Consider the following 21,166-nt stretch of genomic DNA (forward strand, 5'->3'; position numbering starts at 1 on the left):
TGCACTTCACTAGCCCTGGTTTCAGAACTTGGCGGCCTCTAACTAAAGCACAAGACTTCTAGGCATCTCTTACGTCTATGTTGGACTCTTAGTGGGTGCTCAACAAATATATGTGAACTGAATGACACCTCCTATGAGAGGCTGTTGTGTTAGGTCTGTTAGACTTCACAGAAGCTGTTTATAGGTATGCAGAGGAGGGAAAAGAAACGCTTTTTTTTGAAACTGAATTTTACTCTTGTCTTCCAGGCTGGAATGCAATGGTACAATATTGGCTCACCGCAAACTCTGCCTCCCATGTTCAAGCAGTTCTCCTACCTAAGCCTCCCAAGTAGCTGGGATTACAGGTGCATTGCCACCAAGTCTAGCTAATTTTTGTATTTTTAGTAGAGACAAGGTTTCACCATGTTGGCCAGGCTGGTCTCGAACTCCTGACCTCAGGTGATCCTCCTGCCTTGGCCTTCCAAAGTGCTGGGATTACAGGCTTGAGTAACCGTGCTGGCCAAGAAACTCTTAAAATGGACATTAATTGATGTTCAAAGATGTTCTTAGGAACTCTCTTTGTTTTCTTTGCTCACGCTGTGCTTTCACATCCTGTTTCCTTTGCTTGGATACCCCTCCTCCCCTGCCTGGCTGGCTAATTCCTACCTTTCCGGTAATTACTCTTGAAAGCCTTCTTAATATCCCCAGCCCAAATTCCACACCTGCTGCAGTGGGTGGGGAACCACCTCACAGGAGGGGCCTCTCCTCCCAGCTCCTAACAGAACACTGTCATCCTCTGTTGCAATTGTTGGCTTAGCAACTCTCCCCCCACATCCTAAAGTCCTTGCAGGTAAGCCTGCTTCCTGTCTGTCTTTGTGCCCACACCACTCAGTACAGCCCTTAGGGCCTGATCTTCAGTGTGTGGATGAAGACATAGGACCTAACCCCATTATTTAACTTTTGAAGAAACAGCTGTTTTTTTTTTTTTTTTTTTTTTTTTGAGACGGAGTTTCGCTCTTGTTACCCAGGCTGGAGTGCAATGGCGTGATCTCGGCTCACCGCAACCTCCGCCTCCTGGGTTCAGGCAATTCTCCTGCCTCAGCCTCCGGAGTAGCTGGGATTACAGGCACGCACCACCATGCCCAGCTAATTTTTTGCACCTTTAGTAGAGACGGGGTTTCACCATGTTGACCAGGATGCTCTCGATCTCTTGACCTCGTGATCCACCCGCCTCGGCCTCCCAAAGTGCTAGGATTACAGGCTTGAGCCACCGCGCCTGGCGAAACAGCTGTTTTAAGGCAGTATATTTTAATAGCTAATTGGTGACAGACATGGACTAGGGTTTAGAGTAGGGCTACTGACTTCCTAAGGAGGCTGGATTTTATACTTTCACCTGCCAGAACTGTGGTTGAAACTACTGATTACAAGGGAGACACCTGTTGGGGCTCAGAAACCATAACCCAAAACATGGCATTGACATGCTGAACTGAAGAAGAAGCCTCAAGGTCTCTCTGACCATCCCCTGTTGCCCCATACACACAGACCCATACCCCTCATCTCTCCCAAAGTACAGGCCCTATCTGCCTAAGATCCAGGCACAATAAGGAAAGTTCTTTTTTCTTCCCCTAAGACCAAGAATGTAACCGCACCTGAACAAGCCTTTTCACTGTTGGAACTGTTTACAAGTTAATCTCTGTTCCCAGATCCATTAATTCTCCTGAGTAATCATTTATTGTCCCTCAACAGAATTCCTCTTTTTCACCCCACCTCATAACCTGTTTTGCTAGGATCCAAGGCACCATTTTTTTCTATAACCTCAAGACGATATATAAGCTTCTGTACTTTATTTGGGGTTGGGCGGTTGGGTCTTCATTCTGAAGATTCTCATGTATACATGCTAAGTAAATGTGTATGCTTTTTCTCATATTACTCAATCTGTCTCATGTATGATTTTTCTTTTTTTTTTTTTGAGACGGAGTTTCGCTCTTGTTACCCAGGCTGGAGTGCAATGGCACGATCTCGGCTCACTGCAACCTCTGCCTCCTGGGTTCAGGCAATTCTCCTGCCTCAGCCTCCTGAGTAGCTGGGATTACAGGCACGCGCCACCATGCCCAGCTAATTTTTTGTATTTTTAGTAGAGTCGGGCTTTCACCATGTTGACCAGGATGGTCTCGATCACTTGACCTCGTGATCCACCCGCCTCGGCCTCCCAAAGTGCTGGGATTACAGGCTTGAGCCACCGCGCCCGGCCTCATGTATGATTTTTCAGTGACCCTCCAGGGGCCCAGGGCCTTGGCTTTCACACATCCAAGCTCTGGGGGCAAACCCACTCTGCTACTTTTTTCTTTCTTTTTTTTTTTTTGAGACAGAGTCTCACTCTGTTGCCCAGGCTGGAGTACCGTGGCACAAACTCTGCTCACTGTAACCTCTGCCTCCCAGGTTCAAGCAATTCTCCTGCCTCAGACTCCTGAGTAGCTGGGACTACAGGTGTGTGCCACCACGCCTGGATAATTTTTGTATTTTTAGTAGGGATGAGGTTTTACTATGTTGGTCAGGCTGGTCCCGAGCACCTGACTTCATGAGCCACCCACCTCAGCCTCCCCTAGTGTGGGATTATAGACATGCGCCACTGTGCTCAGCACATCTGCCGTTTTTTATCTATAGAAATGTGTGTGTACTTTGACCAAGTGCCTCTGGTTTCCCATCTGTAAAATGAGAATGACTGTACTTTTGGGGTTGTTAATGAGAAGTAAGTGAATATTTGCAAAGCCCTGAGAACAGTATGTGGTTTATGGTATAATGCTAAATCAAGTAAAAAAAAAAAAAAAAAAAAAAAGCATATTATACACAGTGGCTCATGCCTGTAATCCCAGAACTTTGGGAGGCTTAGGTGGGATGATTGCTTGAGTCCAGGGGTTTGAGGCCAGTCTGGCCAATATAGGGAGATGCCCATCTCTTAAAAAGAAGAAAAAAAAAAAAAGAAGAAGCCAGTTGTGATGGCTCATGCCTATAATCCTAGCACTTTGGGAGGCCGAGGTGGGCGGATCAGCAGAGGTCAGGAGTTCAAGACCAACCTGACTAAAATGGTGAAAACCTATCTCTACTAAAAAATACAAAAATTAGCTGGGCATGGTGGTGGGTGCCTGTAATCCCAGCTACTTGGGAGTCTGAGGCAGGAGAATCACTTGAACCTGGGAGGCAGATGTTGCAGTGAGCCAAGTCACACCATTGCACTCCAGCCTGGGCAACAGAGTGAAACTCTGTCTCAGAAAAAAAAAAAAAAAAAAAAAAAAAAGAATACATATTATAACTGGCCAGGCCTGGTGGCTCATGCCTGTAATCCAAGCACTTTGGAGACCAAGGCAGGCGAATCACCTGAGGTCGGGAGTTCAAAACTAGCCTGACCAACATGGTGAAACCCCATCTTTAAAAAAAAAAAAAAAGAATATATATTATAAACACTGTAAATTCAGAGGAGAACTGTTCTTTTATTATTTATTTACTTAACTGTATTATGTTATATTATACTATTTGATTTTTTTGAGACATGGTCTCACTCTGTCCTCCAGTGGGAGTGCAGTCGTGCAGTCACAGCTCACTGTAGCTACAACCTCTTGGGCTCAAGCAGTCCTCCCACTCAAGTCTCCCAAGTAGCTGGGACTGCAGGTGTGCACCACCATGACCAGCTAATTTCTGTATTTTTTTGTAGAGATGGAGTTTCACCATGTTGCCCAGGCTGGTCTTGAACTCCTAGGCCCAAGTGATCTGCCAGCTTAGCCTCCTAAAGTGCTGGGATCACAGGCGTGAGCCACCATGCCTGGCATATTTTAAAAATGTATTTATTTTTATTTTTATTTACTTTTGATATAGGGTCTTGCCTGGCTGGAGTTCAGTGGCATGATCATAGCTCACTGCAGTCTCAAAGTCCTGGGCTCAAGCCCTCCTCCCACCTCAACCTCCTGCAGGTGTGTGCTGCCATGCCTGGCTAATTTTTAAATTTTTGTAGAGACAGGGTCTTGCTGTGTTTTCCAAACTGGTCTCGAACTCCGGGCCTGAAGTGATCCCCCAAAGCACTGGGATTACAGGTTTGAGCCACCACAGTTGGCCTGTTCTTTTATTATCAGCAAGTGTACAAGCCTGTAGGGGACTCCTGATTTTCCCTAAGGCAAACCTAGTCTTTTTCTCCAAGTGTCTGAAGTCTTTTTTTTTGGTGGGCAGGGGTAGGGGGGGCGGGGTGGATGAAGTCTTGCTCTGTCACCCAGGATGGAGTGTAGTGGCACGATCTCGGCTCACTACAACCTCCGTCTCCCTGGTTCAAGTGATTCTCCTGCCTCAGCCTCCCGAGTAGCTGGGATTACAGCTGTGTACTACGACACCCGGCTACTTTTTGTATTTTTAGTAGAGACAGGGTTTTACCATGCTGGCCAGGCTGGTCTCAAACTCCTGACCTCAGGCGATCTACTCGCCTAGGCTTCCCAAAGTGCTGGGATTACGGGCGTGAGCCACTGTGCTCAGCCTTTCCCCCAGGTTTTTAAAATTTATTTTATTTTATTGTTTTAATAGTAGAAATGGAGTTTCTCCATGTTGGTCAGGTTGCTCTTGAACTCCTGACCTCAGGTAATCCACCCTCCTTGGCCTCCCAAAGTGCTGGAATTACAGGTGTGAGCCACTGTGCCAGGCCTTCCCCCAGATTGCTTAGGTTTTTCTGGTCTGTCTGCAGCTCCTAATGCTCTGCTGCTCCCCTGTGGCCATACTGAGACAGGGTGTGCTCTGGCCACAGTATGGCAGGGATCTTAACTTCATACATGCAGGTGGAATAACTTCATGAATTTTAATACATCCTTCCTGTCTTTTTTAAAAAATTAAAATTTTTTAATTTTTCTTTTTTTTTTTTGAGATGGAGTTTCGCTCTTGTTACCCAGGCTGGAGTGCAATGGCGCGATCTCGGCTCACCGCAACCTCCGCCTCCTGGGTTCAGGCAATTCTCCTGCCTCAGCCTCCTGAGTAGCTGGGACTACAGGCACGTGCCACCATGCCCAGCTAATGTTTTGTATTTTTAGTAGAGACGGGGTTTCACCATGTTGACCAGGATGGTCTCGATCTCTTGACCTCGTGATCCACCCGCCTCGGCCTCCCAAAGTGCTGGGATTACAGGCGTGAGCCACTGCGCCTGGCTTGGTAGAGAGAGTTCTTAAATCTTCTGTTCTCCAATAGGATTTCTTTCACATTTTTGAAGTAGCTCTTATTATGTTATCCTGACATTTAGTTTTTGTATTTTTTCCCCTGCTACATAGTGGGCAGGGGCTGAGCCTTATTTGTCTCTGCCTCTTTAAGAGGTATGAAGTCAGTGCAGGGCAATAGTGGAGGTAAGATGAAAATGAGGGAGTAAGGAAGTGTAAAGGAAGAGTGAGAATAATACTCATTTTCTGGGGCACACCTTTGTGCCTAGACATTGTTCCAAGCACTTCAATTAAGGTATTTATATTTATCTGAGACAAAGTCTCACTCTGTTGCCCAGGCCGGTGTGCAGTGGCGTGATCTCAGGTCACTACAACCTCTGCCTCCTGGGCTCAAGCAATTCTGCCTCAGCCTCCCGAGTAGCTTGGACTACAGGTGCAGGCCACCATGCCCAGCTAATTTTTGTATTTTTTTTTTTTTTTTTTTTTGAGACGGAGTTTCGCTCTTGTTACCCAGGCTGGAGTGCAATGGCGCAATCTCGGCTCACTGCAACCTCAGCCTCCTGGGTTCAGGCAATTCTCCTGCCTCAGCCTCCTGAGTAGCTGGGATTACAGGCATGCGCCACCATGCCCAGCTAATGGTTTGTATTTTTAGTAGAGACGAGGTTTCACCATGTTGACCAGGATGGTCTTGATCTCTTGACCTTGTGATCCACCCACCTCGGCCTCCCAAAGTGCTGGGGTTACAGGCTTGAGCCACCACGCCCGGCCTAATTTTTGTATTTTTAATAGAGATGGAGTTTCACCATATTGGCCAGGCTGGTCTCAAACTCCTGACTTCATGATCTGCCTACCTCGGCCTCTCAAAGTGCTGGGATTACAAGCATGAGCCACCACTTATTTATTTAAGTCACCGCACCTGGCCTATTTATTTATTTTTTGAGATGGAGTCTTGCTCTGTCACCTAAGCTGGAGTGCAATGGCATGATCTCTGCTCACTGAAACCTCTGCCTCCTGGGTTCAAGTGATTCTACTGTCTCAGCCTTCCAAGTAGCTGGGATTACAGGTAGACACCACCACACTTGGCTAATTTTTGTATTTTTAGTAGAGATGGAGTTTTGCCATGTTGCTCAGGCTGGTCTTGAACACCTGAGCTCAAAGTGATCCCCCTGCTTCAGCCTCCCAAACTGTTGGGATTACAGGCATGAGCCACTGTGCCCAGCCCAAGCACTTTATACTCATGTAATTCTTTCAGCCACCTCATAAGGTAGGTATTATTATTATCCCAATTTTACAATCAAGGGACAGCAAAATTAGGCAATGTACAAGTGGCAGTGTAGGAGTTGAGCCAACATAGTTAGGCACCTGAGCACAGGCTTGAACCCATTGTGTAATCCTTCTTCTCCAGGGTGTAGTGATGAGGAAGAGGGTGAGGAGAAAAGAAGGTGATGAGGAGAGGATGGGGATAAGAAGAGAGAATGGAGGCCGGGTGCGGTGGCTCAAGGCTGTAATCCCAGCACTTTGGGAGGCCGAGGCGGGTGGATCACAAGGTCAAGAGATTGAGACCATACTGGTCAACATGGTGAAACCCCGACTCTACTAAAAATACAAAAAATTCGCTGGGCATGGTGGCGCGTGCCTGTAATCCCAGCTACTCAGGAGGCTGAGGCAGGAGAATTGCCTGAACCCAGGAGGCGGAGGTTGCGGTGAGCCGAGATCGCGCCATTGCACTCCAGCCTGGGTAACAAGAGCGAAACTCCGTCTCAAAAAAAAAAAAAAAAAAAAAGAGGATGACGTTAGAAAAAAGAACAGAAGTTAGAGAGGATGGGATGAAGGGGAAAAAAAGGGTGTGGTGGTAGGAAATTAGGGATAAGGAGAGAGGATATTGATGAAGGTCTGGGTGGAGATGAGAGAAATGTCGGCTGTGGAGAGAGGTTGGGAGGAGGTCCCAGCGGGGTCATCATTCACATGGATGCTCCCCCTGCAGGCTGGCCTCTCGGCTCCCTCACCCTCTGTCTCTAACAATCTCCTCCATTCCCCCTAGAGAGCCTCTCCCAGGGTCATACCCAGAGCCTTATCACCACCAGAAACTGTAGCACCTATGAAATAACGGAATCAAACATCCCACTCTGATAGAATCTCCTTTCCTTATGGTTGGTTTGCTCAAGCTGGCTCCCAGCAGCTGTTCTATTAAGCTCACTGAGGAACCACAGCCCTTCCCATCTTCACATCTTGCCTTCTCTGCCTTGGGTTCCAGGCTCACCACTGCAACCCCCTTTTGTTAATGCCTTGAACTCCTCTTCCCTGTCTGTCCTTTCCATCTCACCTACCTGGTTAAGTCCCAACCCTAGATGGACCTAATATTTGTATTCTCCGCACTTGCTCTCAAGCATCTAAGGACCACGGGACTAAATCATCCCAGAGGACATGTTACTCTAAAGTGGTCGTCATCAACTTCAGTTGGGCGCTCTCAAGTCAGAAATCTCAGCAATGAGGTCCCTCTTCTACCCTCACCAACTAGGATTTTATACCTTCAAACCTCCAGCCTCCCTTCCTGCTCAGTGACTTTTGGTTATCTTTTTCTTCATGGTGAAAATAAAAGCCATAAGATAGGAACAGCCCCAGCCTGCTACAAACCTATTTGTATCTGATTCTGTTGCCATCTCCTCTGTTTCTTGTTAAAAGAGAGGAGATGTCTTCTTCCCTTGGAAGGTCAGTTCTCCCTCTGATGCTCTGGATCCCGTCTGAGGGAGCTCCGGCCTCAGCTTCTTCAAGTTTCTCTGCCTCTTCCCAGCATCTTGCCCTGCACTCCCAGCCTTCAGTCAGTGAATGGGAAGGATCTCCTTGGGAATCTTTTCATATACTTTTCTCTCTGCTGGGAACCCCCACATTTTGCCAGATGAATTCCTACTTACCGTTTAGATATCCGCTAATATGTTAGTCCTTCAAAGAGGCTTTTGCCGACCCTCACATTTAAATCAGGTGTTAATATCTGCCATCAGTCACCCCTTTACTTTTGCTAGATGATGCTGCCCACAACTTGTTTATGGTCTTATGTTTGTCACCCTCACTCATCTATAAACCCCCAAAGGGCAGGGACTATTCTCCTTAGGTATCCTATAGCTTCTATAACAAAGTACTTGGCCTCAAGTAGGTGTTTAGTATGTATGTTTTGAGCAAATGAATGAGTGAATGAATGTGGTGAGAAGGTACGAGGGAGGTGAGAGATTGGAAGGGTGAGGATAGAAGACAGAGGGTGAGTAGATGGAGAGTGAAGAGAGAATGGTAATGAGGGCAGTGTGCAAAGGTGAGGTTGGGGATGGAGGGGAGAAGGGGTAAGGGGAGGACCAAAGAGAAGGGGATCTTTGCATCGGACCTCAGTAAGGCTTCCAGACCCTGAGTGGGCTTCCAGGAGCTCTGTCTCTTGGGGCCATGCTGCCTGTGAGGTTTGAAGGCAGGGCTGGAGGGTGGAGCTAAGCTTTATCTTAGGGTGCAGCCCTAACCTCAGATGGTGACAGAGCTGGAGCCAGCAGGGGTTTTGCAAACCGTCCCGATTGCAGCAGGCCAGCAGTCTCGCTGGGGACGAGTGGGTGGGGCCTGAGCTTATCTCCTGAGTGCAGTCCTAACCTCAGATGGTGACAAAGCGGGAGCTAGAAGGCATTTTGCAAACCGTCCCGATTGCAGCAGGGTTGGATAGCCCAGCCAGGGGTGACAGCACTAGGTGTGGGGGACAATAGGGGTTTGGACAGTTTAAGACTCCAGGGTGAAGCTTAGATCGTGGGGATGGATCCATTCTATGTGTGGCTTGCCTCTACCTACCCCCAGAGCCCTGTTTCTTCTAAAAGGGAAGAGAGCCTAAGGGAAAAAAATCTAGTCTATCCCTGGATGTAAAATAAATAGATAAATAAATAGTAAAGGGAAGCACGAGGTTACAGCTGTGTGATGGGTCTCTCCCTGTTAGGTCTCTCCCTGCCCCTTCCTGGGCCCTGGGACCTTTCCGCTGCTCTCTGAAGTCAGAATTAATGGCCATTTTGATGCAGTTAAGTTGCAGCCATTTTCCTCTGAAAACCCCTGCCCTCTCCCTGTGGGGAGAATTTCTCACATGCCACTGAGGTTTTTAGGCCGGGCCAGGCCTGCTTATGGAAGCAGCTGACCGAAGCTAACCAGGGGTTCTGTCCAGCTTGGGCCACTCCCACTTTGGAGCAGCCCATGCTGAGTCTTGGGCAGAGGGATCTGCCTGCGGGGGGCTGGTGGCGGTAATGGGAAGTGACTGGCCTGTCGGAGAGGAGACGCACAGGGCCTCAGCCAGCCCTGCCTATTGTCATTTCAGCCTCTCCTGAATAGCTCTCTTCATCCCATAGTCCCCTCACAGGCTTGGAGCAGGGTAGGGGGTGGAGGTGAAGAGGCCCCTTTCCACCCACAACCCCAACCGGGATCTTGCAACACTGGGATGGGGGCCCTGGGGGCCCAGGCATGTGGCAATCTGTGTAGAGGGGTGGGGAGGTGTGCACCGAGCGGGGGTGGGGGGGGCAGCTTTCACAAGCCACCACGCCGGCTGACCTTGGCAGACTCACCTTGGGCAGCTTCCTCCCTCTGCAGTGTCTCCCCACAGTCTGCCTTCCCCTCTGCAGCTTCCCTGTGGCCTAAGATCCTGTCTCTCAGCTCCGAATTCTCATTCTTCTCCCCAGTTCTGCTCCGCAAAGAAAAGTGGACCTGAGCTGCGGGTGCTAAAGCAAAAACAGGAATGTGTGCGCTGTTTGGACCTTGATGTGCTGCTTTTCAAACGACAGCGAGTCCCCGGTCCTGGCGCCTTTCCCCAGGCAGTGTTTGGCTAACTGCTCTTCCCCGGGCTCCTTTCTGCCGTCTCCTTCCCCAGTGGTGACAACCTTGCTGTGGTGAAGGTGACGGGAGGACCAAGGGGCAGGGAAGCTGAATCCAGGGGCAAGGAGAACCCTGCTCTCCACCTCCCCCAGCTTCTTAGGCACCATCCTCCTTGTCAGAGGGAATGAAAAGAGTCATTTGCAACCCCTGCAGCCCCATTCTGAAGGGAAGGTGGTGCATCTTTTTCTTGCTTATCCTCTCCTTCCTTCTTTCATTCAGCAGCCATTCCTGGCTGAGTACTGCGTATCCATGAGGAGAGCATAGCATAGAGTAGAGACACAGATACCACTTTTTCTTGGTCACCTTAGGACTTCTGCCTTTACTCTTTACTCTGTTCACCCTTACACTCAAAGACACACCTGCCTCCTTCTCAAAAATTTTCAAGTTTCAACTGAAATGTCACTTCCTCATGGAGACCTTCCTTGGTCACCCAAGCTAAAATAGCCTCCCTACCTGTTGGTTTGTTTGGTTTTCCCAATGGTGTATTCCCCAATGGGGAATGGAGTTAGCAGGAGAAGCTAATGAAGGTGCTGTATGAAGGTGTGAACCAGCAGTACCTAGGGAAAGTTCCTGGAATGGTGAAGTCTCCTGGGCTAGCCCAGCAGCGGGACCAGGAATCCTTTGGGAGGGACTGTGGAGAGGGCTGCTCAGCAGTCACTCTCCTGACAGTCTCACCTTCACCCCTTGGGAAGCTGGGTGATGGAGGGAGGCATCTCCCTGGGGACTGCAACGGGTGATGAAGGGTGGAGAGGGTTCTGGAGGGGCAAAGGAAGATATTCAGCACACTTGTTTATTGACTTTTTCTTCCTACTCCTTCTGCTGAGAACTTGTCTCATTCCCAGAGAAGATACTCAACAAATACTTGTTGAATAAGTTACGTTGGCCAAAACCAGTTGAGGTTATTAGATTGAAAGCCTCCTTCAGGAAGCGTACCCTCTGGCTCTGACTCATCCCCCTGGAATATGATCTGATGCAAAGGATTGGGATGTGCTCAGCTGCTGCATGTCATGCTGGGATCACAGCAACGAGATGGGGATGTGACTCCCGAAGACTGAGTGCCAGTCAGGAAGCCTCTACTAGGCACAGGCCCTGAGGACCTGATGGGGTGGGCGGGGGCTTGAGAGGGGATACAGTTCAGAACTGTGGGAACAAAGTCTGGAGTTGATGCTGAAGCAACCCTGTCCCATCACCCAGAACCTTGAAAGTAAGTCAAGGGGCAGTGGTCTTGAGCTGAGAGGAGGAAATCCGGAGGTTGAGTCATTTACCATGTTCTGTACAAACCCCCCTTATGCAACCTATCCCCCTAGGCTGAAAGGAAGGTGTGAGGATTCTCCCAGGCACCCACAGAAACTGGCACCTCTCCTCTTTTGAACTTAGGAAACCCCATCAGTTCCTCCAGACCTCAGGAAGCTCCCATCCATTCTTCCACTGAAGGTTCAGATCTGTCCAGCCAAACCAGACCTGGGGCACGGGCACCAGGGACACAGAAGTAGGATAGACTGTGCCTGAGAGACACAGAGGCCAAGGCAGGAAAAGGACTGAGTCCTGGGCAAGGTAGACATGCCGCGCACGGATGCCTGAGGTGCGAGTAGCCTCCACCGCTGGAGATTTGGAGAAGGGAGGTAGATCTGGGATGATCCAGATGCCAGTCTCTTGCCCTCTCAGAAAGTTATTCCTTGATGTCTGACTCAGGCTTTCCCAGCACTGGCCTAGGAGAGACTTTAACAAGCCCTTAATCGGTCCCCAGATCCCTGACACTGTTGGGCACTGTTTTTTTTTTTTTTTTTTTTTTTTTTTTTTTTTTTTTTTTGAGACAGAGTTTCGCTCTTGTTACCCAGGCTGGAGTGCAATGGCGCGATCTCGGCTCACCGCAACCTCCGCCTCCTGGGTTCAGGCAATTCTCCTGCCTCAGCCTCCTAAGTAGCTGGGATTACAGGCACGCGCCACCATGCCCAGCTAATTTTTTGCACCTTTAGTAGAGACGGGGTTTCACCATGTTGACCAGGATGGTCTCGATCTCTTGACCTTGTGATCCACCCGCCTCGGCCTCCCAAAGTGCTGGGATTACAGGCTTGAGCCACCGCGCCCGGCCATGGCACTGTTCTTAATAAAATGTGATTCATGGGTGGGCGCTGTGGCTCACAGCTGTAATCTCAGCACTTTGGGAGGCTGAGGCAGGTGGATCATGAGGTCAGGAGTTCGAGACCAGCCTGACCAACATGGTGAAACCCTGTCTCTACTAAAAAAAAAAAAAAAAAAAAAAAAAAAATTAGCTGGGCGTGGTGGCAGACACCTGTAATCCCAGCTACTTGGGAGGCTGAGGCAGGAGAATCGCTTGAACTCAGGCGTTGTACTCCAACCTGGGTGACAGAGCAAGACTTCATCTCAAAAAAAAAAAAAAAAGTGATTTATGTGACACTCGTACTGAGTATCCATGAGGAGAGCATAGCGTAGAGACACAGACACCATATGCTGAGACAGCGAAGGATCTCACTGAGCATCAGGAGAAGCCTCTTATCCCCTCTGGCCCTCAACTGCTTTATCTGTAAGATGTGGCTCACCCTATCTTGCTGGTCTGACGACAGAGCCCACCAGATGATCTCTTGAGGTCTCTTCCAGCACATCTTGAGATCTGTGATTTTTAATGGAGCTAATTTTGGTTCTGCCTCTAAACGATTGTGTGATTCCAGGTAAGTCCCTTCCCCTCTTTGCGGGCTGTTTCCTTACCTGCCACATGAGAAGTTTAGATGAGATCTCTGAGGTCCTTTCAGTTCTAACAAAATGGAGGAATCATAAATATTCATGCTTATTACATGAAAGTTTTCTTTTTCTATGTATATAACAACACTACAGGGTGGGTATGAATATTGCTACCATTTTGCAGATGAGAAAACTGAGGCACAGAGAAAAGTAATGGCCCAAGGCTCACCACTAATAAGTAGCAGAGGAAGATTCAAACTATGTCTCTTGATTAAACTGTACCATTCTGTCTCTTAGGCTGTAGTCCGGTGCAGAAGAAAATGCTGCTTTGAATGAGGAGCTTCCCTGGAACAGGCAGCCGTCATTCTCCTTCTCATTACCAGTGTTCTCATATGCAAATCTGGTCTCCACATCTCTCCCAACTGATTCCTGTCCCATGCACTCAATTCTCAAGCTTTAGGGAACCACAGCCCCAGGGGATGAGGGACAAAGGGTGGAAATGTGTAGGTGGGAGCAGCGTGGGTAGGGTGTCCATTTGGTAGACTGAGGCTTTGGAAGTGGAGAGAAGAGAAGGCATGCTGGGTTAAGGGACCATAAATATGGCAGAGCCATCAGGAATTTTCCTATGGTTACCTGGGGACAGGAGCTTCTAGACCCATTTCTCAAAGTAAGAGAGAGTGAGCCTGGGACCAGCAGGCCTGCGCCTGAGGGACTGTGGCGCCAGGATCTCCCTATAAGCCACAGATCTGTCAGCAGAGCTTACAGAGGTTGCTGCAGGTCCTGTGGGAGTGCTTTCAGCTCACAGAAGGGGGTGATGGGGATGTCAGGGAGAGAAGAGCAGAGTGACAGATACATGGCCTGGCTGTGTGGTGTGTTGGGGGCGGAGTGCGGACAGCATGTCTGTGTTTCCACATGTCCATTTGGGCATGGAAACAAGAGGTGCAGACCTGGCCATATGCATTCTGGTCCCAGGGTCCTCCATGCCACACACACATGCACACACATGCACATGCACACTCCATGCCCCCCCCCACAGACTCCATGCCCCTGACCCCCCACACACAGCCAACAGCCCCAACACCCAATCACATCACAACTTTATTCAGCCACATCATAATGCTGGGTCCTGCCCTTCCTTGTCACCCTGGTTGCCATTTGTCCGTGGTCTATGTCTCAGGGTTCTAGGCCCCCAGCAGGATGGGGGTCCCCAGAGTCAGGCTGGGCAAGGGAGCCTGGTGCCCACAGTCCACCAGCCAGGCTCAGCTGCAGCCCCCCACGCCCTTGATGAGGTTGGCCGCCTCAGGGATCTGGCGGAAGAGGTTGCGTAGGGTGTCTAGCTCCTGGGTGAGCTGCTCCACACGGCTGCGGAGGCGCTCATTCTCTGCCATGTACTCCAGCACCTTCTGCTGCGTCTCCAGGATGCGCCTCTTAGCCTTGTCCCGGCTCTTGCGCACGGCGATGTTGTTGCGCTCCCGCCTCAGCCGGTACTCCAGACTGTCTTTGTTCACCGCCTTCTTGCCCTTGTGTAAGGGACCAGCTGGGGATGGCGCCTTCAGGATGGGGCTGCAGGGGGGTGCGGCAGTGGCTAAAGGGGCCTGGAGGGGAAGGCACAGAGAGACAGAGAGGTTAGAGCTGGCCAGGAGGCAGAGTGGAGGCGAGGTGGGAATCTCCGCAGCCAGGGCACATTTGCTACATCCGAGGAAAACAGGACTCAGAGCCAGCTTCTGTCTCTCAGGTCAAAACCATCATCGCCCTGCTTGTGGGAGGTGGTAACCCAGATGCACAGGGTCCTCTGCTTGAGACCAAAACTCCTTTTCATTTTCTCTTTTTTCTTTCTCTCTTTCTTTCTTCCTTCTTTCTTTCTTCTCTCTCTCTCTCTTTCTCTCTCTCTCTCTTTCTCTCTTTCTTTCTTTCTCTCTTTCTTTCTTTTCTTGTAAAGATAGAGTCTTGCTATGTTGCCCAGGCTGGTCTCCAACTCCTGGCCTTAAGCAGCCCTCCAGCTTTGGCCTCCCAAAGCGCTGGGATTACAGGCATGAGCCACTGCACCTAGCCAATGTTCTCACACTTGCTGAAGACACTTTCCCTCAGTCTGTCTTGAGTCTCCTGTTCCAGGGCCAGCAGACTTTTCTTACAGAAGCAGGCGACAGAGAAGCAAGAGGAGGGGGTATGGTGAGCAGCAGAGAGGCTGACGAGGGGCCCGGGGGGCCTGAGATCAAGGTAGGTCAGCTTGCCACAGGGGCTTTGGGACATAGTGGGGTTCAGGGTGGCACAAAGCTCAGACTCAGCAGCATGAGCAGGGGCACAGGGTCTGTCCACAGCAGCCTCTCCAGCCCCAGGCAGGAGGGAGGAGGGCTGGCCCACTCTTACCTTGAGAATGCGCAGAGGCTGGCCAGGTGCTGCCAGGGTTGGGGGCAGGTGCATGGCTGTCTGCCCACAGTGTGCCACTTGGTACTGCAGGGGATTGTAGCTGCCTCGGCTGGTGGCTCGGCTGCCCTCAGGCCCCCGGGGCTCCTCCTTCACCGCCACTGCCCTGGGGTCGTAGCTCCCTGGGCTGCTGTAGATGCCAGGCCCCAGCGCCTTCCTGTCTGGGCCGAAGGTATGCGGGGGGTAGGCAAAGGGCCGAGGGTCAGGCGGCAGGTAGTGGGGGAAGGCAGGAGTTCCGGGGCCCTTGAGGCCTCTGGCCTCAGGCGCTGGCTTCACGGCAAAGAGATCGGAGAGAAGCTGCTCTTCCCCAGACTCGATGTAGGCAGAGAGGTCAATGGAGGCCTCATGCTCACACATGTCCCCCAGCTCCCCGGGCCCAGCTCGGCCCCCTGAGAACTCAAGTGGCTGCTGGCCACCCCGGGGCTCACACTCGTAGTAGGTCCCGTGGGACATGGCTGGCCCGCCCCCTTGGCTCCCCGCCCCCACCTGCTTTCAAGGCACCCCTTGGGGTGCTCAGGCTGCCCTCTCTCTACCTCCTCCTGCCCTGGGCCTGCCCTCTCTCTACCTCCTGCCCTAGACCTGCCCTCTGCAGTCTCCTGTCACCCACTCCTGTGTGGCCTCTCTCCACCCTCTGCTCTGCTTCCTTTTCCTTCCTCTGTAGTCAATGCCTCTCTTCTCTTCCCTTTTTTCCCCTCTCTCCCCTTGGGGTGACTCAGGGAGGGGCAGGACACACCCTAGAGGGAGAGATGTCAGCCTTAGAGAAAGGTGACTCCTGCCCTATTCCATAGTTGGGGACACTCCTTGGTCAGGGTCCAAGCCAGGGTTCTGGAGATGCCTGAAGCTGATGCTTCCCAGGGGACTCCAAATCCTTGCTGAGGGCAACACCCCACTCTGAGCATCCTCCTCCCTCCAACTTTGATAAAGTTCTCTGCAGAGGAGGTTCCAAGTTAGAGTGAAGAGAGAAAGCCCTCTTCCAGTGCCGACCCCCGAGATGGGTCTCAGCTCCTCCCTCAACACGTCTTCCTCTGGGTCTCCCTCGCTGCTCGGCTCCACCTACCTGCAAGAGACAGTTTCTTTTGTAGCCCCACCTCCAGATCATTCTCTGGGTGCAGGCCAGGGCCTGTTTTTTAAGGGGTCTAGGGAGCAGTAACAGGTCCTAGGGACAAGCCATGCATGGGAGGCTGTGTGGTGCTCCAGAGTATGTTCATTTGCTGGGTTTTTGCAGGGGCTGTGCTGTAGCCCAGACATTCGTGTTTCCAGCCCTGGCTACCTCTAGCCACCTGGCACAGTCCCTAACTCCCTGGGCTTGGCTGAAGTACCTAGTCAGGACTTGGGCCTTGCACCTCAGACCCAGGCAGGCTGCTGCCCTCGGAACAGACAGCCGTAATCCTCCAGTGGCTCTAGCACTGCTCTCTTCCAGCTGCTCTATGCTGCAAGAGGCTCAGGCTGGCACTTTGCCCCTCACCCTGGCCTGAGGCTCTGCCTCTGGTTTCCTGTACCCTGAGCTGCAGGGCTGAGGAGCTTGCTGCAGCTCGTTTGCTGTCTTTCCTTTTGCATGGCCACTCTCTGACCTCCAGTGCGTGTCTCTTGGGTCTACTTCCTCTTGTGAGGTTTGAGAAGCCTCTTATGTCATCACCTCTTCCTGGGGCTCTGTTTTAGGGTCTCCGGGAGAAGCCCATGGCTCCCTCTCTGCGATTCTTGGTTCTGTGCTGGCTCCCCTCTTCCCTTTTCTCTTTCCTGTGGGAACTCCACTACCTCCTTTCAGAGACACCTGCTGTGGCCCTGCTTTTACCTGTTGAATTTCATCTCCCAAAGGGATTGTAGGTCCAGTGGGGGCGGGTGGGAGCGGAAAGAAAACAAAAAAGGACACATAGAAATGTGTCACTGGCTTTTTAAAAAATTATTTTTTATTTGAGACGGAGTCTTGTTCTGTCACATAGGCTGGAGTGCAATGGCACGATTTCGCCTCACTGCAATCTCTGCCTCCCAGGTTCAAATGATTCTCCTGCCTCAGCCTCCTGAGAAGCTGGGATTACAGGCATGTGCCACCACACCTGGCTAATTTTTGTATTTTTAGTAGAGACGGGGTTTCACCATGTTGGCCAGGCTGGTCTTGAACACCTGACCTTGTGATCTGCTTACCTCGGCCTCCTGAAGTCCTGGAATCACAGGCGTGAGCCACCACGCCCGGCAGTTACTGGCTGTTTTATGACCAGCAAGTGGTATGGGTGCCCCAGGGGGACCAGAAGTTTTGGTAAGTTGGGACCAACAAGGGCTGGGTCACTGTGAGCAGGGCACAGTGGGACAAGTGCAGAGACGATGTGCGTGGTATTGGACATTAAAATATTAAAAATGTGTATTCTGGTTAACATATTCCTTCCATCCTTCCTACTCCCACACCTATCCCAGATGCTCTCTGCATGACTTGAGACGTGGCCAGATATGCTTTCTCTGAAAGCACAAGGACCTGTTGTGGGGAGGCCTGCGTGCATCCCAGAGACAGATCTCAGGAATTAGGGGGATTTCTCCATTTCAAAGCTGAGCTCTCAGTTTGGTGGCAGTGCTTCTATTAACCACCAGGTGGCAATAATGGCCCCCAAATTTTGGACTTGGAGGGTGGCTGAGGTCCAGACTCAGGTGGACAGCAGAGGGCAGCCTCTGCAAGCTGCTGCCGGGCATCTGGAAGGGAGAAGAGGAAACACGGCTGGGATGGGGGCTTGCAAGGCAGTTACAAGGAGAATGGGCAGCCTGGGTCCAGGGCCTTGTCTCTATGAGGAGAAATTCTGTCCCTTCCCCGACTTTGAAATAATGATAATGAATAGGCCTTGTGCTTTCTGATAAATTAATGCTGTTTCAATCCCTGAACATACACTTTTTCATGCTCTTTCCCTGTGAGTTATGCAGGAAGGTAGGCAAGGCAGACAGTATTTTTATTTCTACTCTATAAACAAGGAAAGCAAGCATGAGAGGCTGAGCTGCCCCAGGTCATCCAAGGAGGATGCCTGGTTCATCTCTGGCTGAAGGGATGGGAAGGGGTTGCTATGTGACTCAGAGAACCACCCTGGCCCTCATTTGGCCACCATGGGGATGGGGAGAGTCTGCATCAGTAGCTTAGTGAACTGGGCACAGCAGAAAGCGAGAGGTATGCAAATAGAGTCACAGGAAATGAGAAAGTCAGCAGCTTCAGCCATGGTGAGATAAATCTCTGCCCTGGCCTCCAGGCTAGTGCTGACGTTGCTGGCACGCTGACCTCAGTGTTTCCCAGTAACAGGGGTTTGGCTGGGGCAGGGAGGGCTTTGGATATCAGGGCAGGGTAGGGGAGCTCCGGACAGGAAGAGGAGGTGGTGGAAGGGCAGTGCCAGTCAGCAGCTGGGAGATTCTTGCTCAGGAGAGGAAAAGAAGACCTCTTGGGTCAGCAGGATCATTTTTCCTTTGCCACTGCAGTTACTGCAAGTTTGGATGAACTAAATGATGCATGTTTGTTATCTCAGTGACTTCGTAACAGGCCTCCTTCCAGGACCACCCCCTTGGTGAATGAAGCAGGACTTTCTCAGTAGGAAGGTAGCGGAGCATGGCTGTGAAGGGTTAGAGAGAACTGGGCTCAAATGTGGCCTCTGTCACTGGCCAGCTCTGTGACTCTGGGCAAGTTAATTAATCTTTCTTGCGAAGTGGCAGCAGTAATACCTACTTCATAGGGTTGTTTAATTAAATTGTGAATAAGATAATGTATGTCATGCAACTGGGCTCAGTAAATGTGGACTCTCCTTCTCTTCCTCTGGCCTCTCATTGCGGTTTTACCTGTGCCTCCTAAACAGATGCTTCCTGGTGTCTGGTGGGATGCTCAGCAGGAAGGCCCACAGGCAGTGGTCCCAACGCGGCATGTGTGGTCTGTGGAGCCAGGAAGCACACACATTTGTGTGTTGCGCAGACTCTTGGCTTTGTTCCCCTGGCAACTATTTGCTCTTTGAGGGTAGGGTCACATCTTTTGGGCCTCTTCAACTATGGTGACCATATTTCCTGAATTAAAATGAAGGACAGGCAGATTGACACACCTGAATATCCTTACGGAGACAATGGAAGAAAATATTTGAAGTCTGTGCTGACTTTGAAAAATCAGGAAAAAAATTTGCTATTTCCACAGCATATAACAAAGTCTTTGGTAGACTCGTCACAAAAAGGTTTGTTGTGTGACCACATTAATAAATGAATGCAAGCCGGGCGCGGTGGCTCAAGCCTGTAATCCCAGCACTTTGGGAGGCCGAGGCGGGTGGATCACGAGGTCGAGAGATCGAGACCATCCTGGTCAACATGGTGAAACCCCGTCTCTACTAAAAATACAAAAAACTAGCTGGGCGTGCTGGCACGTGCCTGTAATCCCAGCTACTCAGGAGGCTGAGGCAGGAGAATTGCCTGAACCCAGGAGGCGGAGGTTGCGGTGAGCCGAGATCGTGCCATTGCACTCCAGCCTGGGTAAGAAGAGCGAAACTCCGTCTCAAAAAACAAACGAACAAACAAACAAACAAACAAATAAATAAATGCAGAAGCAGCTACAATTTCAGTTACTTCCAGAATGTTCCGAAATTCGATAAAGTCAGAGCATGTGAAATTCCTAGCATGAAAGTAACTGACAGGGTTAAGACAGGAAATGCTCGGGATAAACATAAATGCTTGTTGCCGGGGAGGAGCCCCACATTTGCCCATTTGACCAGGTTGAAAAGATCAGCAGGTGTCACAGAAAGAGAGGGTGGTCCTGAGCGACAAGTGCCTCCATGGAGCGAGAAGGGATGTGGACAGGACTTGCTCACATGGGGCAACAGGGAGGAGTGGGGCAGTCCAGGGAGAGGAAAGGTGTGTGTGCTGGAGAAGTGGGGCCCAAAGAGCAGATGTGAGGCTGGGACAAGACTAGCCTTTGCCTTTTGGGATAACCTAAAGTTGAAAGATTCGGGAACTGTTTGAGATTAGGTCCAACTCTCAATCTCAAAATGCTAAGCAAGTGAGGTGACTTGCCCAAGGACACACAGCAGTTTAATGGCCGGCCTCCCAGCTGGGCATCCCTGTTGAATGGCGAGCTTCCAGCCTGTCTGGAGCAGGAGTGTTGGCGCCAGGCCAGGACCAGGAGTGGCAGCATCTTGCCTGCCTGTGTCCTCACAGTGTTCCAGGTGGTAAAGGGTGATGTCTCAACACCGCTGCCCTCCACCACCCCCTTCCCCCACCCTGCCCTATATCTGTCAGCAGTGCTGGCTTTGCAACGATGCTGTCCCAGGACACGCAGCCAGGAAGGCAGCCCATAAAGACAAGGACACAAAGCAAGGACTGGGGCTGATCCCATCAACTTCCTCTAGCAGTTAGCCCCAAACATCAGAAAGTACTTGGACTTACCTTAATGACTTCCTCCTTTTTCGCTGTCCTAGCCCAATAGTCCTCCTTGGCTTCCTCCTAGAGCTAACTCTTCTCAGATGGCTCTGCCCAGCTTCACTTCCCAGGCCCTCCCATGGAGCTCCTGGGACCTGACTGTCTCCACAGACTTGGCTCAGACTGTGCTGGTGTGAGAAGCCTTTGCTGACCAGGCTCTGGGAGGACATCCGCCTTTGCCTCCCTCAGCTTGGCTGGGTGCTGTCTCTTCCTGGCCCACGTTCCCACCCTGGGCAGAGTTGAGTTCTTCCCAGTTAGTCTGCAGGCTGTCAGTCCGGTGCACAGAGCAGGAACTCCAAGAAGGAACAAGAAAGTGTTTTTAAATAAAAAATTACCGAAGGCCATGGTTTCGGTCTAAGCTCCTGCCATACGCCCCACAGACCAAACTTCCCACGCTGAAGTTCTGCATCACCAAATCTAAACTAAGTTGTTATCTGACCTTCCTAGAAATCAGGAGAAAAACATAACAGCCAGTTAAAACAGGCCAGCTTCAATATTCGATGGGCATGATAATGAAGTTTACTCTTCTGTAATCTTTTTTTTTTTTTTTTTTGAGACGGAGTTTTGCTCTTGTTACCCAGGCTGGAGTGCAA

General features: G+C 50.7%; 1 protein-coding gene across 1 annotated transcript; it reads right to left on the bottom strand.

Moving 5' to 3' along the window:
* Positions 1 to 13,817: 13,817 nt before the first annotated feature.
* CEBPE (CCAAT enhancer binding protein epsilon) lies at positions 13,818 to 16,233 on the bottom strand. Its single transcript, XM_003924315.4, has 2 exons — positions 15,105 to 16,233; positions 13,818 to 14,332 (listed from the first exon to the last, which is right to left on the bottom strand). The coding sequence occupies exons 1-2, from the start codon at positions 15,612 to 15,614 to the stop codon at positions 13,997 to 13,999; spliced, it is 846 nt and encodes a 281-aa protein (XP_003924364.1). The 5' UTR covers positions 15,615 to 16,233; the 3' UTR covers positions 13,818 to 13,996.
* Positions 16,234 to 21,166: the final 4,933 nt, after the last annotated feature.

The sequence above is a fragment of the Saimiri boliviensis genome, chromosome 2 (assembly GCF_048565385.1).
Source record: "Saimiri boliviensis isolate mSaiBol1 chromosome 2, mSaiBol1.pri, whole genome shotgun sequence".
In the NCBI taxonomy this organism is placed as follows: Eukaryota; Metazoa; Chordata; class Mammalia; order Primates; family Cebidae; genus Saimiri; species Saimiri boliviensis.

Coding starts and splice junctions, on each gene's coding strand:
- CEBPE (XM_003924315.4), bottom strand. CDS start 15,614: ATGTCCCACGGGACCTACTACGAGTGTGAGCCCCGGGGTGGCCAGCAG. Junction 14,333..15,104: donor AGCCTCTGCGCATTCTCAAG/GTAAGAGTGGGC, acceptor CTTCCCCTCCAG/GCCCCTTTAGCCACTGCCGC.